At 36.2% G+C, this 15,923-nt stretch overlaps 1 protein-coding gene across 3 annotated transcripts in view; it reads right to left on the reverse strand.

Annotated features, from left to right (window-relative positions):
* WWC2 (WW and C2 domain containing 2) overlaps positions 1-15,923 on the reverse strand; it is a 104,589-nt gene that overhangs the window by 40,252 nt on the left and 48,414 nt on the right. For all 3 annotated transcript variants that reach the window (XM_062575776.1, XM_062575775.1, XM_062575774.1), the window contains exons 3-8: positions 10,883-11,086; positions 9,883-9,959; positions 5,238-5,317; positions 1,736-1,865; positions 1,108-1,254; positions 87-160 (exon numbers count right to left, since the gene is read on the reverse strand). In XM_062575776.1, the coding sequence (XP_062431760.1) occupies positions 87-160; positions 1,108-1,254; positions 1,736-1,865; positions 5,238-5,317; positions 9,883-9,959; positions 10,883-11,086 (712 nt within the window). The remainder of the gene's footprint in view (positions 1-86; positions 161-1,107; positions 1,255-1,735; positions 1,866-5,237; positions 5,318-9,882; positions 9,960-10,882; positions 11,087-15,923) is intronic.

Here is a 15,923-nt window from a genome sequence, read left to right on the forward strand (position 1 = left end):
GTCACTGTGAGCACAATGTTAGTGCTGCAGAGACCTGAAACCTCCCAACTTAGACTGTAATTGAACAAAGCAACTAACCCTATTACCTTCTTTTTGCCTCTTCATATTGAAGACTTAGTCTGACCTTTTCAGCTAAATTTGATCTACTTCTTGCTCCAACCTGTTGAGGAAAAAAACATCAGCCTTATTACTGTGTAAAACTGTTAAGTCAAATCAACAATACAAAGCAAATGCACAGGCTAGAAAAAAAATACTATTTAAAAAACAAAAACTCATCCAGGTGCAACTATACACTTGCTAACTCTGAAAAAATCAAGGTAGGAAGCTAGCTGGATGCGCAAAACACAGTGATGTTTTCTTCTGATACAGTTTATCTATTTTTAACTACCATACCACCAATTGTCCATATTCTATCAGAATAAAGCAAGTTCATTTTCAAAGAAGTCTTGCACTGATTTCAGTCAAAATTTTGATCTCCTTTGAATTCCATGAACTCAGAATTTAGGATTAAATCAGTAGCAAATTTACTGAAGTTTTGCTTTGAAATGCAAAAACACATAAAAGCTTATCTCTTTGTTTGGAAAACCTATTAAAACCTCTTCCATATAAATTTAGCTCATGAACTTCAAGGAGAGTGCCCCAAATAAGCACAACTTTCTGTTGCTGCAAATATACTGTAATATATAGATCAGTGAAACAGAGAAGTTTTAATGGACCACTGATCAGGTTGTTCCATTAACTGTTTGTAGCTGCTTGAAATGAAATCAAACAGTTAAAATTTGAGATTTTTTTTGCTGAAAGTTAAAAACATCTTCATTTCAGATTAAGTTTGTAAGATAAAACTGATCTTTATTACAGTGCAATTGTTTGATTAGATCAGATTGCCATGAATGCTTCATGCCAAATGTAAAAACAGCCTCTGAATTTTGATTTAAAATTTATGGAAAAAATCAGATAATTGATACTACGTAATTTTCAACTACATGTGTGTGTATATGGACACACACACACACACACACACCTATCTGCAATAATAAATAAGCATTTAATTCAAATCCCATTGTGATTCAATTTCTCTTTGCACTTGACAAAATGAAAAAAGCTCACCTCACCAGAAACGTCAGTCTGAGACCCTGCATCCAGAGTTTGTCTAGAAAAAGACAGCTGAGAGTTTACAGAGCTTGAACACAAGTCTGGGTCAGATCTCCCAATGGTCTGGTCAAGATTGAATTTCTCTCTCAGCTTGGCAAGACTCTGTCCAGAAAACAGAGAATGTGGTGGTGTTACGTCTGCTTTGCATGTTACAGTGCTTATAGCCACTAGCAGCAACACCTGCCAAACAGTTTCTCTCAAAAAAAATTTTATATAAAAGACTCCAACATAAAGATTCTATTTTCAGTTTACATTAAGCAAACTATCCTTTCAATCGAACAGCTGGTAGGTGACACTAAGGACCATCAACACCTGTGATGATATAAAAAGCTAACATATGCATTGTACCTTATCTACAAGTTTAAATATTTGTGCTCTCAAACTGACTGCCACTGAATGGCTTTTTCAGTTAGTAAAGTCACAGGCTTTCTCCATCTAAAAATTGCTTTTAATATTGATTTAGCCCTTGGAAAGTTTTGAGATTCCCCTAAATAGAAGTATAAAATGAAAAGTATTTACTATAAATAAAGTTTCTTATGATAAAACAAATCCACACAAAACTTGCATCAACCCCACAAAATACCTTCATCAGATCTTGTTTTTCTCTCTCCCCTGAACTTATGGCCTTTCTGATAGACTTCAGTTCACTCAGAATGGCCTTGGCCTCACAGAGTTCATATCCACTCTGACCTCCAGACATTTTTTGGTCAATTCTGTGGAGAGAAGAAAAAAATTGTAATACTAGATACCGAAAACACAATTAACACCTCTGCTGTTCTGTTTCAGGCAGAAGCACAGTTAGAGAACGGAGGGAAGGAGAGAAGAGACACTGCTTGCTTCAACGGTCATGCAAAGAGGAAAATGGACAGTGAAGTCTCCATTTACTGCATTTACCACATAATCCTTGGCAAAAATGTCAAGCTGTCAGTCACAGTGTCCAGTGGATGGGCTTTCCTGGCATCAGGAAATTGTGAAGAAAAAAAACCCTGCGGGCATTAGGATCAGCTTGGTTGAACGCTGGGACCTTCCTAAAGACAGAGACTCCACCAGCAATTTTAGTTGACCCAGTCATAAAGACACCAGGGGCAGAGAGCCTACCAACACTACCAGGAACAGAGCAGCTCTGCTGACAAAACTACCAAAATTCCCATCCATATCTTAATTCTCTGCAATATAGAAGCAGTTTTGGGGTACAGTTTTCACACTATTAACTGTTAATGAACCTGACAGAAGTAGAATTTATTATTAATACTATCCACCCAGATACCTGTCAAATGCCACACTGTGTAAGCTCTTTGATACTAATCCGCCACACAGAGAAGAAATGTAACCTCTTGTTTACCCTAATCCTAAGCATTAACAATCCTGAACAGTTGCTCTGCTTACATAGGCAGCAGGCTAACCCACAGAATCTGTGGACAATTAATACCGTATTTCCATATATTGGAAAATTTACTGAATTCCTAGAACATCAAGGATTGGGAAAAAAAAAAGTTAGAGGGGAAAAAAGATATTTAATTGTTGCCTTTATATATTTTCTTCAACAAATACAGTTGTAAACATGTTTCTCCCACCTCTAATTTAACTGAATATTTCATAGCATCAGAAGATGATGGCAGCTGTGTTTCACAAAATTAAAAACAGGCATCTTCACAGAAGTCCAGCATCTAGTACAGAATATATTCTTTTCTAAACGCAATTGGTTTTCTGCTTTTATCATCCATCATCTTCACTAGAAGACATTAACCTTATAAGTGAGCAATGAACAAACATTCTACTGATCAGAAGTGATCTTAAGCATCCCCTACAAGAGCAAACTTAAGACAAAACTCTTATAACTGGGTACTCCATTTTTCTCCCAATTTTGTATACAAGATAGCAGTGTTCTAAAAGCCTTTAAAAGGGGTGAGCATGTCTTTTTCCCTTTCTCCACATTTCAGTTTTTGTGCAAAAGTGACCTGCATTTGCACAACAAAAATTAGCTACATGACTTAGCACTCAGATTCCTATTCAAGTTTATTATTATTTTTTTTAACTTGAAAATTCCACAAACTCTTTCATAGATAGGCAATTATTTATTGCCCAACAACACTCAATTTTTGGTAAGTTACCAAGTTTTTAAGGTTGAATAGAGGATGTGCCAATAGTTGGGGTCACGAATGAACAGTTGGGTAATACACCACACACTGCCTAGTAATATGATGTGCCACATTCAAATTGCAAATGGTTTATTCTGAATATAATTAAGATGAACACAAAGGATATCTGACATATGAGATATTCCATCTTCCTGTTTTAAATTAATGGGATTAGTACTGTTCAGAAGTGGCTGACTGAATTTTTACAACAAATGTCTATTGTGTTCCTGTGGAATGCTGTTGACAGTTTCTGAAACATGCTTTGGATTCCTATCAAAATGGCTTGTGAGCAAGCTGCTTTAAAACAATACTTCATTGTTGAATTAATATAATAAAACCAGCCGGGTTGGCTAACCTTTAATCCTGGTATAGCAGCATGAGTTTTTACTACTTTAAGCTTTAGAATCAATATATCTTTTTTCCTCTTTTATAAACTTTGCTTTGAATGGAGTCTGTTTATTGCTAAATAAAACCAAGCAATTATTATTTTCTCCCATTTTTCACATCTTTCACTAGTCTTTACATATTTAAATAACAAACAAATCCTGCATTTCTGTTCTAGTCAAAATGAAGCTGGATAAGGACTTAACTGACATCATCCTGAAGTGCCGAGGGCTTTCAGTTCCCAAGCGACTTCAAACTCTGCATACCAGAGAAATAATTTGATTGTTCTCAATATGTCTAGTTATGGTAGAACTCATGGAGCAATATTTACGTTCACTATCTTTTTTAGCCATTTCCCAGACCAGATTTTTTTTTTCCTCATTTCAGAAGAATCATACTGTGCAGAATTGACATATTAAAATACACAGGAAATAGCCTAAACACATCCTGGTTAGATCTGGGAACTAAACCCCAATCTTTCAGCTCCAAACACAGACTTTGTCATCCTCAGCAAATCATCTCTCTGTATTTTGGCACTCTGCCTGCAAGACAGAATATACTTCTCTTCTCCCACCTTTTGTCTGTCTTCTCTGTATAGAGTGCAAACTCTCCAGGAGAATTATTATTACTTACGTGACAGTATGCTACCGTACAGAGGAGATCCTGAGAGAAGGGTAAATGCATCTAGACAATATTATACTACAATGCTGCAACATTGCTTCTGCTACTAAAACTAGCGTACTAAGTGTACACAGCTCAGCACTACCTAAATGTACCCTGAATGTGTGGATACAATACAATCCAGAAAAAAGTTATCATTATTAAATCTCTTCATTGGTAAAGAAAAATATGCATGTTAGCAAGGTTTCCACTGTAGTGAATAACCACCACATGGTTTTCTGGTGAAAGTTCTGAGCACTGTTTAACATTTTAGGGTCCAAGTCCTAAACTCCTTCAAAAGTCAGGAACAGTAAGCAATGCTCAGACTGAGGTGGGGGGGAGGGGGAGTCTATAATAATCCAGCTGGCTGAGTACTCAGAATGCACACTGGCTTCAGCATCAGACCTTTGGTGCCCAGGCATCCCAGTAACGGGAACAAAGGAAGTCAGGTCTCCTTTAATCCTCACACTGTGACTCATTTCAAACTCTGTGCAGTTGTGCACCCTGTACACCTCTGAGAACAGCACCCTCCTCTTTCTTTTTTGAGCCTAGAGGTAGGGAGGAAGGAGGAAAAAGACTTTTTTTTAGTATGCAAAGCAGTCAAATTCTTCCTAGGGAAGAATTCTTCCTCCTTCTGCCTCTGCAACATATGTGAGTTCAGAAAAGAAAAGAAAAAAAAAAAAAAAAAAAAAAAAGAGGGAACAGATTTATCTCATGTTTTCGCCTGCACAATATGTTTACCTTTTCTATTTCCTATTTTCTAATGGCAAAAAAAAAAAAAAAGAGTTACTAGATCCTCCATTTTTTCCCCAATAATATCTCACGAGATGTATTCAATTCTATGACAAAATAGAAATCGAAAGACTGAATTAAGTCAATTTCTTTCTATTTTCTTATACTCACTGTTGCAGTGTTTCAAAGCCCTGTTCTTTGTACAGCAGCTCTTGCTTCATCTGAGAGAGTTCCCTCTTCAGCTTCTTAACCTTGTGTGTTAAATCAAAGCAAGACTTAGAAAATTCCTCTTGTTAAGTGGCATAACACATGGCTTTGAACAATTAATGTATTCTCTATATCAGATGAGGAAAAAAGATTGTAAATTGCTCTACTGACACATATTAAAAACAAATGGATCTGTTCTCTTCCTGATGTCTATGGGCAACATGCTTTAGTATTAAAGGGACACACGCAGATTAAATCACATTCCTTATTTGTATCGATACCACACTGTGTTATTAAACCTGAGAGAACTTTAACAAGTAATTTACTTCTCACTTGTTAAGCATGCATTCCAACTGTCCTACAGGGACATTCCTGTTTCTTTTAAGCTTATAATATTTTCCTTTTTTTCATTCTAAGAAGCTCTCAGTTCTTTACATTGTATGCACTCCTTTTTTTTTTTTTTTTTCCCTATGAATTGTCCTTTCTTATAAAACCTTATAGACACTGGACCCCTAAGCATATAATGCATATTAATTTAAAAAAGACAATCACAAAACACATTTGGTTTTCAAATATATGCATTATATTTACCTATTTAATAGAAATATCTTTAGTCTACTCCCTACTTCCCTAAATTTGCAGAATCTTTTTTTTTGTCTTAAAATTCCTATTTCAAATGCTAACAGATATGACTGCACTACACAAAATATTTATGATTTTTTTTTTAATTTTTTTCATTTAATTTTATATCACATTTCCCAAATGTATTAAAACAAAGTTTCTGGACCACCTCTGAAACAGTGCTTTTTTAACACAAATTAAATTTTATCCTCAGTTGACACATGGCAACAGAAATGCCTACGTGAAATATGGAGTCCCAAATTTTGGTATTTATACACCTGCATCTGCTTCATTTGCGCTCAACACACTAGCTGGATCTCGTTAGGCTTTTTAACATTCCAATCAGTAATATTAAATAGAGGAAAAGTTAAAAATCCCCTACTCTCACCTTCCAATGTAAAATTCCTGCTCTAACATTCTGCTTGCTTACATATATGTCTTAAGATATTTACTCTTATGAAAAAATGGAACTGTTATAGTCGTCATAAAGATACAAAATGCTTCGTATGTGTAAAAAACCCTACTAATCTGGGTTTCAATGTATAGGTATAGGAATGAGGCTTAGGCATTTTTGTTTGCAGCTTTTGGCTAATGAATTTTCTGTGACAGAAATAAAATGCTTTCAATCTCCATTTTCTCCGAAGCAAAATTCATTACCTAAATTAGGGGTTAGTTTCAGGCTATTGAAAACTATCATCACTAGCTGCTTAACTTTTACTTTGACCATACTGGAAATTTATCATAATAAATGAGCAACTTCTAACTACACATTCAAGCTCTCATTAACTACATCTTACCTGACTAGCATGACACTTCCCTGCAATTAAGCAGGACAGAGAACTAAATGAGAATTTAAACCCCCTCAAAATAATCTCTCACAAATGTTCCAGCCAACTGATGCAGTATCACCTCTGGGTTCCACACAATGTTTAAAATATAAATGAAGTCCCAACTTTTTCTCGAAACACAGAAAGGCTAAACTTTTAAAAACAGAAATGTGAGCTAACAATAATTGCATATGGCATACTTGATTTCATCTTACAGGACTGGATCTCTCAAAAACCCTTATGTTTTCCTCAAAATCATTTTCTGAGTGTCCTCTGCTGTAATTCATCATTTCATTATCAAGAAATGAGAGTCAGGTACGTTATCCTATAAGGATGTGACTGACATGATAACAAAGATCGTGTTTACTGCGCCATATCTATATCAAACTACTCTTGTGCTCCCTGTCTTCTCCTTCAAGACTTTAATAAAACTCCCTCTTTTTCACATCTTTGCACTTGTTTCATCCTTTACCCCTCTACTACTGCTTCTGCTTCCTAAGTCTTCTGCCTGACAGGCCTCTTCTAGCTGCATCTTGAAGCCTTCTTCCATGTCTAAGCTTTGAATTCCCTCCTTGTTCAGCATCAACCTTTCTCTCTGCACTGAAATCCTATCTTTGACCAGGCTTCTGTGCTAATTCCTTGTACCCCCAGCACTCAAGTACTAATGAAATAAAAAAAGAAACTCACTATTATACTAAGATTCAACCCCTACTTACTGTATATACATAATACATGTTATGATCACATATGCTTTGTATTGTTTGGATTATCTTACTGATGATTAATTCAGACCCCAAATAAGCTCTCTCAATCTTTACTGCAGGACCAGATCTTTAAATTATGATCTTCTTGAAAAAGATCTTTTTCCCCCTCGCCTATTTTATGACAGAAATATGACAATCTTTATATATGTACTGCATGATATACTGTGCAATAGGCAATTCACATATCCAAAAAGCTCCATATGCATATATTAGACACGGGTAACAAGGAAAAAGCCAAAGGCCATTTCAGAACTTCCTCGAATGCTGGTTTTCTCCCCTCTAGCCACCATTAACCTGATACTGCCATTAAGCCTCAGCCAGTGTGAGAGAGAAACAGGTTTAGTACATTTGACCTAATAGTTCACTAAACAATGTGCAAATTCTAACTAGTTGGCTAGCAGCTTGCTAATGACTAACTTTGTTTCCCATCAAGTCCATGCATGCATACACTGTAGAATGCCAATGGCTGCACATGTGCAAAGCATCCTCAAACATCCAAATAAGGGCAAACTACGATAATACAGTCATACCTCTCTTGCCATCCTCCTTGAAAAACACTTTCCAGCCCTAGCATCACAGGGCTCCACTTTTTGTTATCTCAATGATTTTCATATCCAGTGGGTTTAGATGACACCACAATTTATGCTGATACAGATATTCTTGGACAGCACCTTCCTAAACTCTGCAGACAAGATTCAGGTCACCTATTTTAGGCACACTCATAACTTGGACTTTGCAATGCCAATAAATCAGGTGTTAAGAACCAGCATGGTGAGTAGGTTCCTTGACTCCAACAAGCAACACAGAGAAGACAACATCTCCAAAAATAAATTACTGTGATTAACACATTGACTCTCTTCTCAGTGAATGGACAATCTGCAGATCTGGGCCAAGAGTGATTCAGTGTTTCTGCATGCTGAGTTGGGAGCTGACCAGAGGAAAGTAATGAGAAAAATTGAGCATAGAGCCACGCTTGAATTTTTCCCGCTGACTCTGAAGTGACTCTAGCTATATTTTGTTGTGTTTTGTTCTTCAACACTATTAATTTCCTAAATATACCAGTGATCCACTTGCCAAAGGGAACACCTGTTCCTGCTCTACTCATTTTAGATTGAAGCACTCTGCTTCTCATTCTTTTCCCATTCTTGCTCCTGCCAGGCTGGCTTCCCTATCGCCTTAGACTCTCCCTCCTAAACTAAAGATTTTCCTCCCGCCTCCTCACTGCTGAAAAGAGTTTTCCTCACCAGCCACCTTTCCTCATACTTAAAAAATAATGTACTCCAAGCTGAGACTGGCAAGGGTAGACAGGGCAAACAAGCAGTCATGAGAGGCAACATCTGGATACTAGCTTTACAGTGCATTCCATCACTAATTTAAGCTGTTTTTTAAATTTTTAATGACACAAATCATTAATTGTTTATATCCCTAATCATAACGCTTATTGTATGTGGAATGTTACTCTGAGGTTTCTGCGAGTGCCGGTCTGTGCATAATCCAGGAGGGGGCAATGAAGGAGCTAAATAACTGCCATCTCTTGTGCTGCCTCTACTCATGCAAAAATCTTTATCCCAGCCCTCATTCAAGCAGTAAGCCGTGAGATGCTGCCATTTTAACCTGCATGGTCTCATCTAATTTTTCTTCATTAGTAACTATAGAGAGCCCAGGCTATCCACAGAGCATTGTATGCCATAGCTTAAATAAACAAACTCCCTGTATAGATTTTAAATGTCTTTCACATCATTTCCTTCTTATTTAGAATTAACTCACTAGAGACTAAAACTGTGAATCAAAATTCTTTTACATATTAAGAGATAACCAAACGCAATGCCTGTAATATGAAGTCTGTGTGAGTAACCTTGCTGAACAGAGCTGATCAAATAATGGATTTTTTGATACACTGGCAATTTAAAAAAAGGTAGTAACTTCTTGAGCTGAACTGTTCCATTCTGACAAGACAGAAGTCTCACATCACTATCAAGTAGTCTGTTTTTAAACCAACACAGATTTATGAAGTTCTTATAGTTAGCAGTGCCTTTCTCATAGAAAATTGTATAAAACAGTCATCTAGCCGCAGCTCATCTTGGCCTACAACTTTTCTGTCTTCATCTAATTATTTTACTCTTCCTTTAGAAAATAAAGGCATAAAAGTAAGAATAGTTATCAGATTTACTTAAACCCACATCTAATTAGAATATATTTGAATTTCATCCAAATGTGCTACCTAAAAGTAACAGAGACAGTTTTAAAAATTCATTAAAAATCCTTGAATAGTACTTAATGAGAATATTGGGACATTTCAGTATCAGTAAAAAAGATATCCCTGCTAGCTCAAGCTTTGCACTCTATAGTCATAAACTTTGCACAAAGAATTCAAACGAATCTAAATTAAGCACTCACCCTTAATCTGGTAGTGGAGATTTCAGCCTTCAGAATGTCAGGGTCATACTTTGTACTTGATGAGGAGCCTGAGAATACTAAAAAGGAAAACAAACAAACAAACAAACAAAAAACACACAACAACTAGTCCCCTCCTTTGAAGGACTCATATTGATCTAAAATCTACAAACGTAAAAGTGCAGAAAAATACTTAAAAAAAATATATATCCTTATTATAGAGCAGCGTGGCAAAAGATGAATACTCAAATTTGTTTCAGTTTTCTCCTACCACTATTTGATATCTCTCTCCCTTTATCTGTGACAGAATCTAAAGGTAGCACCTCATTTTCCCAGGCTTTCAACCCATTTTTTTCTGTTTTCATTCTTCTAGCTGAGATATCCTGAAAGCACCTCTTCCTGGAAGGTCTAATTCCTAAGGAGACTTCCAGAAAGCAGAGGCAGGTTTATTCAGAAGCCTGAGAGGTCCTCTGCTCAGTTCTTCCTGACTTGTACACGCAGCTTTTATCACGCTAATCAATTTTAAGAAAGATGTTCTGCCAACAAACCAAACACAGGCCTCTGAAATCAGTTTGCTGTGTGCCAGTTCCTCATTCAATATTATTGCATGTATCTCCATTTCATCTCTGACCACTGCAAATAGGTTACAAAATTATTGTACGCTGCTCTTGTGAAGCAGCAAACAAATTCCTTGCTTAGCCTACTGTAGCTACCTGTCAACACAGTAGGGTCATTCTGGCATGCAGCCATGAAGTATATGAGATCCTATTTACTTTGAATCTAGATCTGGTGGAATTTTGTTCTGACAAACTGCATGACAAAATAGATTCTTTTTTAATGTATTTTTATATATATATATACACATACATATGTGTATATATATATATATATATATATATATATAAAAAAATAAAGTCAGAGTACAAGATGTTCCTAAAGTGCAACAAGATTCCCTGCAAGGCACAGATAAAAGAAGTTACATTGTGTTTTCCGCTGTACTTACAGCTGGTACGAGAGCTTGATTTTTCTTTGTAGGCATCATTCAATCGTACATACTCATCCAGTGCAAGTGCTAGCCTCTGTTCTTTCACCTGGTACAGTTCTTTCTGCGTACTGAGAGCATCCTGGGCTACTGTAAGATAATCTTTTAACATTCTCTCTTGTTCTTGCCTCCATTGTTTCCTGGGATCTTCTATCTGTGTTGTTTCTTTATGGGAAAAAAGAAAGGAATTAAATAGACCTCTGCTGAAATCTGCTCACAAAGAAAATTGTTTCATGCACAGTTGTAGAAGTTGTAGAAGAAAGCTGGGGGACAGGGCATGTCACACCCACACTAAACAAGTCCAGTTTACGTAACTTGAATACTCTGAAAAGTCCAGTTTTGTTTTAGATTAGTTGAATGATCTCTAAGTTCTAGCTTTGGTAGTACTTGCTTTTACCTTGTTTTTCCACCTTGTGATCTGAGACAACTTGTGTTTGGTTATTAGATAGATGCCGATTTTAGTGAAGTTTTTCTTTGCCACAGTAGCATGTGAGAAACAGGATTTAAGTGATCAATTGTGAAATTAGAAATTAAGTTGCATAGGTAATGCTATATGTTAGATCATTCCTACATTCTAAATGTTGAATTAACAATACATTCTAAAACTCAAAAAAGGCAGCCTTTCACCCATATTTTTGCATCTGAAAATAACATATAAACTTTCTATTGATCCAGTTATGTTAAAATTGCATGCATTTTTGAATAGAAATGAAAAGTAATGTTAGGTATTCCATTTTTTCAATCCTCCCCAACTTCATTAATTTACAGTCATATGCTATTCATATTTTATAGTGGTTCTCTATCTCCTTTTCCTCTATGTAAACAGCTTTTAAAATTGCTTTCTCCACTGTAACTGAACTAACAAACTGAACTAACAGAACATTGTTGCTCAAAATTGTCTCACCCAGCTCAATCCAGATCACTATTAGGCATTGGATCCAGTTGCAACTTTCTCCTACGGTCAACAAAAGTAGAAGACCACCTTCAGAGAGCACTTCATTCCAGCTAAGACAGGTGCTTCAGATATATGGGACTGAAATGCTTTTTGAGTCATCTACTTCTTTCCACTGACTACATAGGTAATTTAAAAGTGTAGGCTAGAATAGGCCCTTAACTTGTAAATGGCATTAGGTCAACCAGTTCAATCCAAGGAGCCACACAGAAGACTTGTGTAGAATGAATACAACAAAGAATCAGACATGTTTTAGTGCTACATAATGCAGAATTTATGTGATGTGCTCAACCCAATTTCAGACTTTCTTGATGTATACATGCAAAAAAAAAAAAAAAAAAAAAGAGGAATCCAATCTTATCATTAGCATTTTCTGACTTAGTTCAACACATTTTGAAGATGTACAGTGAACATTCTTCTTTTAAAACTAAACTAAGTAAAAAAAATCGATATTCTCATAAGACATTTCATGAAAAGTCTGAAACAAAATTCAAACTGTGTGCCATACTGCATTTTCCTTGCAAGTTACACACTATAAATCTACACAGATAACAAAAAGGAACATTCAGTACTGAAGTGTTTAAGTGCAAAATATTTATTTCAGAATTTTTGCAAAAATATGGGGGGGTGGGGGGTAAAGTCAATCTCTAGGTTATTTTTCTGGTACCTTAGTTCGCCACTCTGAGAACATACACTGGCATATGGAGTAGGGAAAAAAAGTGGGAATATGTGGGTGAACACAAAGGGAAAAACAAACAAACCATAACAGAAGCAGCTTCATTGCTTTAAACTGTAGTGAAACTGCACTTTGAGAGCAGGCACCCTCAACTATAGATCTGAAAACATGTATTTTAACAGTAGAAGCTGATAAGGTCAGGGTCTGGTTAATAACAATTTACTATAGTGACTAACAGGTTTTCAACAGCCCTTTTCGGTGCTAGTATCACATAAACCAAAAACACGGAAACAAGAAGAGGATACTAGAAAGTATCCCACAAAACTAACTCTGGAGAATCCTAAAATGGCAATTCTGTATGATTACTGATGCCGTTAAAAATGGACGGACAGATACCATGCTGGCAACCACTTCTCCAGTTACAAACATGACAAGCTTTTGTATTTCTGCTAACAAAGTTCTTTCTCAGACATACACAAAGCAAGCAGAGACATCATGTAAACCCAGGTACAATGAATAAAAGATTAAAGAAGCTTTATAAACAGTTGGTTTTCCAATAACCCCAACAGGGGCTCTCTTGCCACAGCACGTACAGACACATACGTGCACCCCCCCGCACCCTGCCCGCATTTTTCTAGCCACCTGCTCTTTTCCACAAAAATATCAGGCACACAAAGAAGCAAATCAATACCTTTTCTCTCCTCAAATGGTCAACACATGTCCCTGTCTGTGGCCACTTATTGCTGTTGCGCTTTAACACACATCCACTTTCACAGTTATTTACAGAAGATAAGAAGTGCTGGTTTTCAGAGGTGTCCCTTTTTGCGAAGCAGGATGAAGAGCATCAAGCAGGATTCTCATGGGTCAGGGAGCAAATAGGATAAATGCAGTTATGTTGGTTTTTTAGAAGACTGTAATGATGTGATTGTGTTTTAAGAGTGCCACCAGCAGCCACCGAATAATCTTACAAGATTAGAAGGTCTGATCTTCAAGCATGTTGCAAGTAATTGCCTTGTAGGTTTTAAGTAAGGATTGCTCAATGTGCAGCCCAAAGACCAAACATAGCCTGCAGAGTCCTAAAAGGTGGCCTACAGATGCCCTGTCCTTGTGACTGCAGGACAAGGACAAAGCTGATCAACAGCAGATTATTTCTTTATTGCTGGCAAATTCAATCACACATTCTCTTTTTGCCTCTCAAAGCTACATGCCCAACACAATACTACAATTTCATGAGTTAACACCTTTTATATAGGTAGGTAGTCATAAAACAAGCTAAACAATGACCTTGCATTTTAAAAAGCATACACAATAATTTCAGAATACGGAGGTTTGGGTAACTGCCGACTAGCCAAACTATTCTGACACAACTCCATTTGAAGGTATTTTAGTCCAGAATCAATGTTCTGCTTAGAAAATACAGAATTACACCAGAAAAAGCAAAACATTACTGAAATTACTATTCTAGAATTGATATCTCTGTTAATTTTCACTAACCAGAGAAAACCAAGTATTTCCTGCTGTATGTCTTCTCAAATGCTATGGTGCAGAAAACACGAAAAGCAAATCACTTGTTGGGCATGTTTTTTATTTTATATGCATATATATTTTATATATGTACACACACATGCATATGTAGTAGCACCATATGCTCGCTCATTTAGAATTTTCAGTCTTCTGAATTTTAATTATTTGGTTTACCCCATAGAGGAAAAATACCTTTAAAAACATAGCTGAGGATAATACTCCTGGTACTACAATACTACACTTTGGAAAGTACGTTCATTTGAAGCAAATATATCTTGCAATAGCCAATATACCAATAAAAAAAAAATGCAGAGTTGTTCTCTCAAAAACAAATATTTGTAATTCTCAGACTAAAGCTTCACAAAGACAAGGATTTTTTTCCTTGAGAAAGAATGTTTTAAGTATCTGGTGTAAGGTCAAAGTTGTAACTATTGGGACAGTTACGTGTATGTCACTGAGTGAACAGCTTGCTAAAGATTTAATAATGAGATGTGAAGCCCTTCATCTTTAAAGTAAAGATCGGGATTCAAACCATGGAAGACATCCAAATGTTTTCCTATCCTTGCTATTCAACAGCTGGTGTAAATTAAACTTAAGAGAGCTGTTTCTTTTTCTTTTTTCCCTTTTCTTTTTTTTTTTTTTTTTTTTTTTTTTTTTTTAAGGTAGATAAATGTTTCCATTGGTGACTGCAACAGGACGCCCTACTAGTTTGTCTGTAGCAGATACAAATTATGCAACAAACACAGATTTTTAGCTAGACTGATGGTAACGTGTTATTTCCTCTGCTCAGGTGAAAAGAGAGCATTGCTCATGAACACTAGAAAGCTCTAGGGTCGTATCTGTTCTAGCACAAGCTAACGGGGCTTTAATCACCAGGAGCAGAGAATAAAAATCTCCTCATCATGATCTCTCCAACAATTTCTATATTACTAGACTGGTAAATTCAAGAGGTCAGTTGTTTCTTGCAGAGAAAATTAAGATACATTAGCCACCATTCTCTGTAGTATAACTTATATGTGAACAGAAAACATGCCCTTAAAAATGTATCTTCAAACAATTATGAGTAGTACATCAGGCTTTATAAAGAGCACTGCTTAGATTCAAAAAAATCTTTGCATGTTAACTGCCTCTGTTCAGCCACAATGCAAAATAATGACCCACAATAACAAAATGCGTATACCCTGAAATCTAATACTCATGATACACATTCCTACTTTGACTTGCTTTTAGCTTCATTTAGCAAACTCACCTGTGAATCAAAATTACTCAATTCTATTAAGAGATCTTGATTTAAAACTAATTAATTTAATTTTAAATAAATTACTGCAAGTGCATAGTTAATAAATTTGTGAAAAATTGTAAACAAGGTAATTTATTGCCTCCTATTTTTAGAGATCTGAGCAATTACTCACACTGGGGAGAAAATTTCTGAGACAGAAACCATTTCAGGTCTGGCCCAGCAGAACTGCACAGCAGCAGGATGGCATGCTCCACCCAAGGACATTCCTGAGCACTGCAATTACCATTCCCCTGCAAAATAAAAAAAGCAGGCTGTGCTGGCTTTAATCATGCTGCTATTAATGAAATACAATCTTCATGGCTAACTGCCAGCCAGGTTTGATGCACTTAAACTGAGCAAAGAACTTGCCCCAAACAATAATTCAAAGCTAAAATACCAAGACTTTCTTTACTACCCTTGAAGCAAGTTCTGACAAAAAGAACAAACAAAACCTTTCAGGGCACAATACTACATGTGCCCAGTGTAATTATATCTAAGATATGTATTATACATAAGAGATTCAGGCATGTCAATTTTTTATGAGTTAATGTCAGATGTTATGTTCCTTTCT

Source organism: Rhea pennata, chromosome 4 (assembly GCF_028389875.1).
Source record: "Rhea pennata isolate bPtePen1 chromosome 4, bPtePen1.pri, whole genome shotgun sequence".
Lineage (NCBI taxonomy): Eukaryota > Metazoa > Chordata > Aves > Rheiformes > Rheidae > Rhea > Rhea pennata.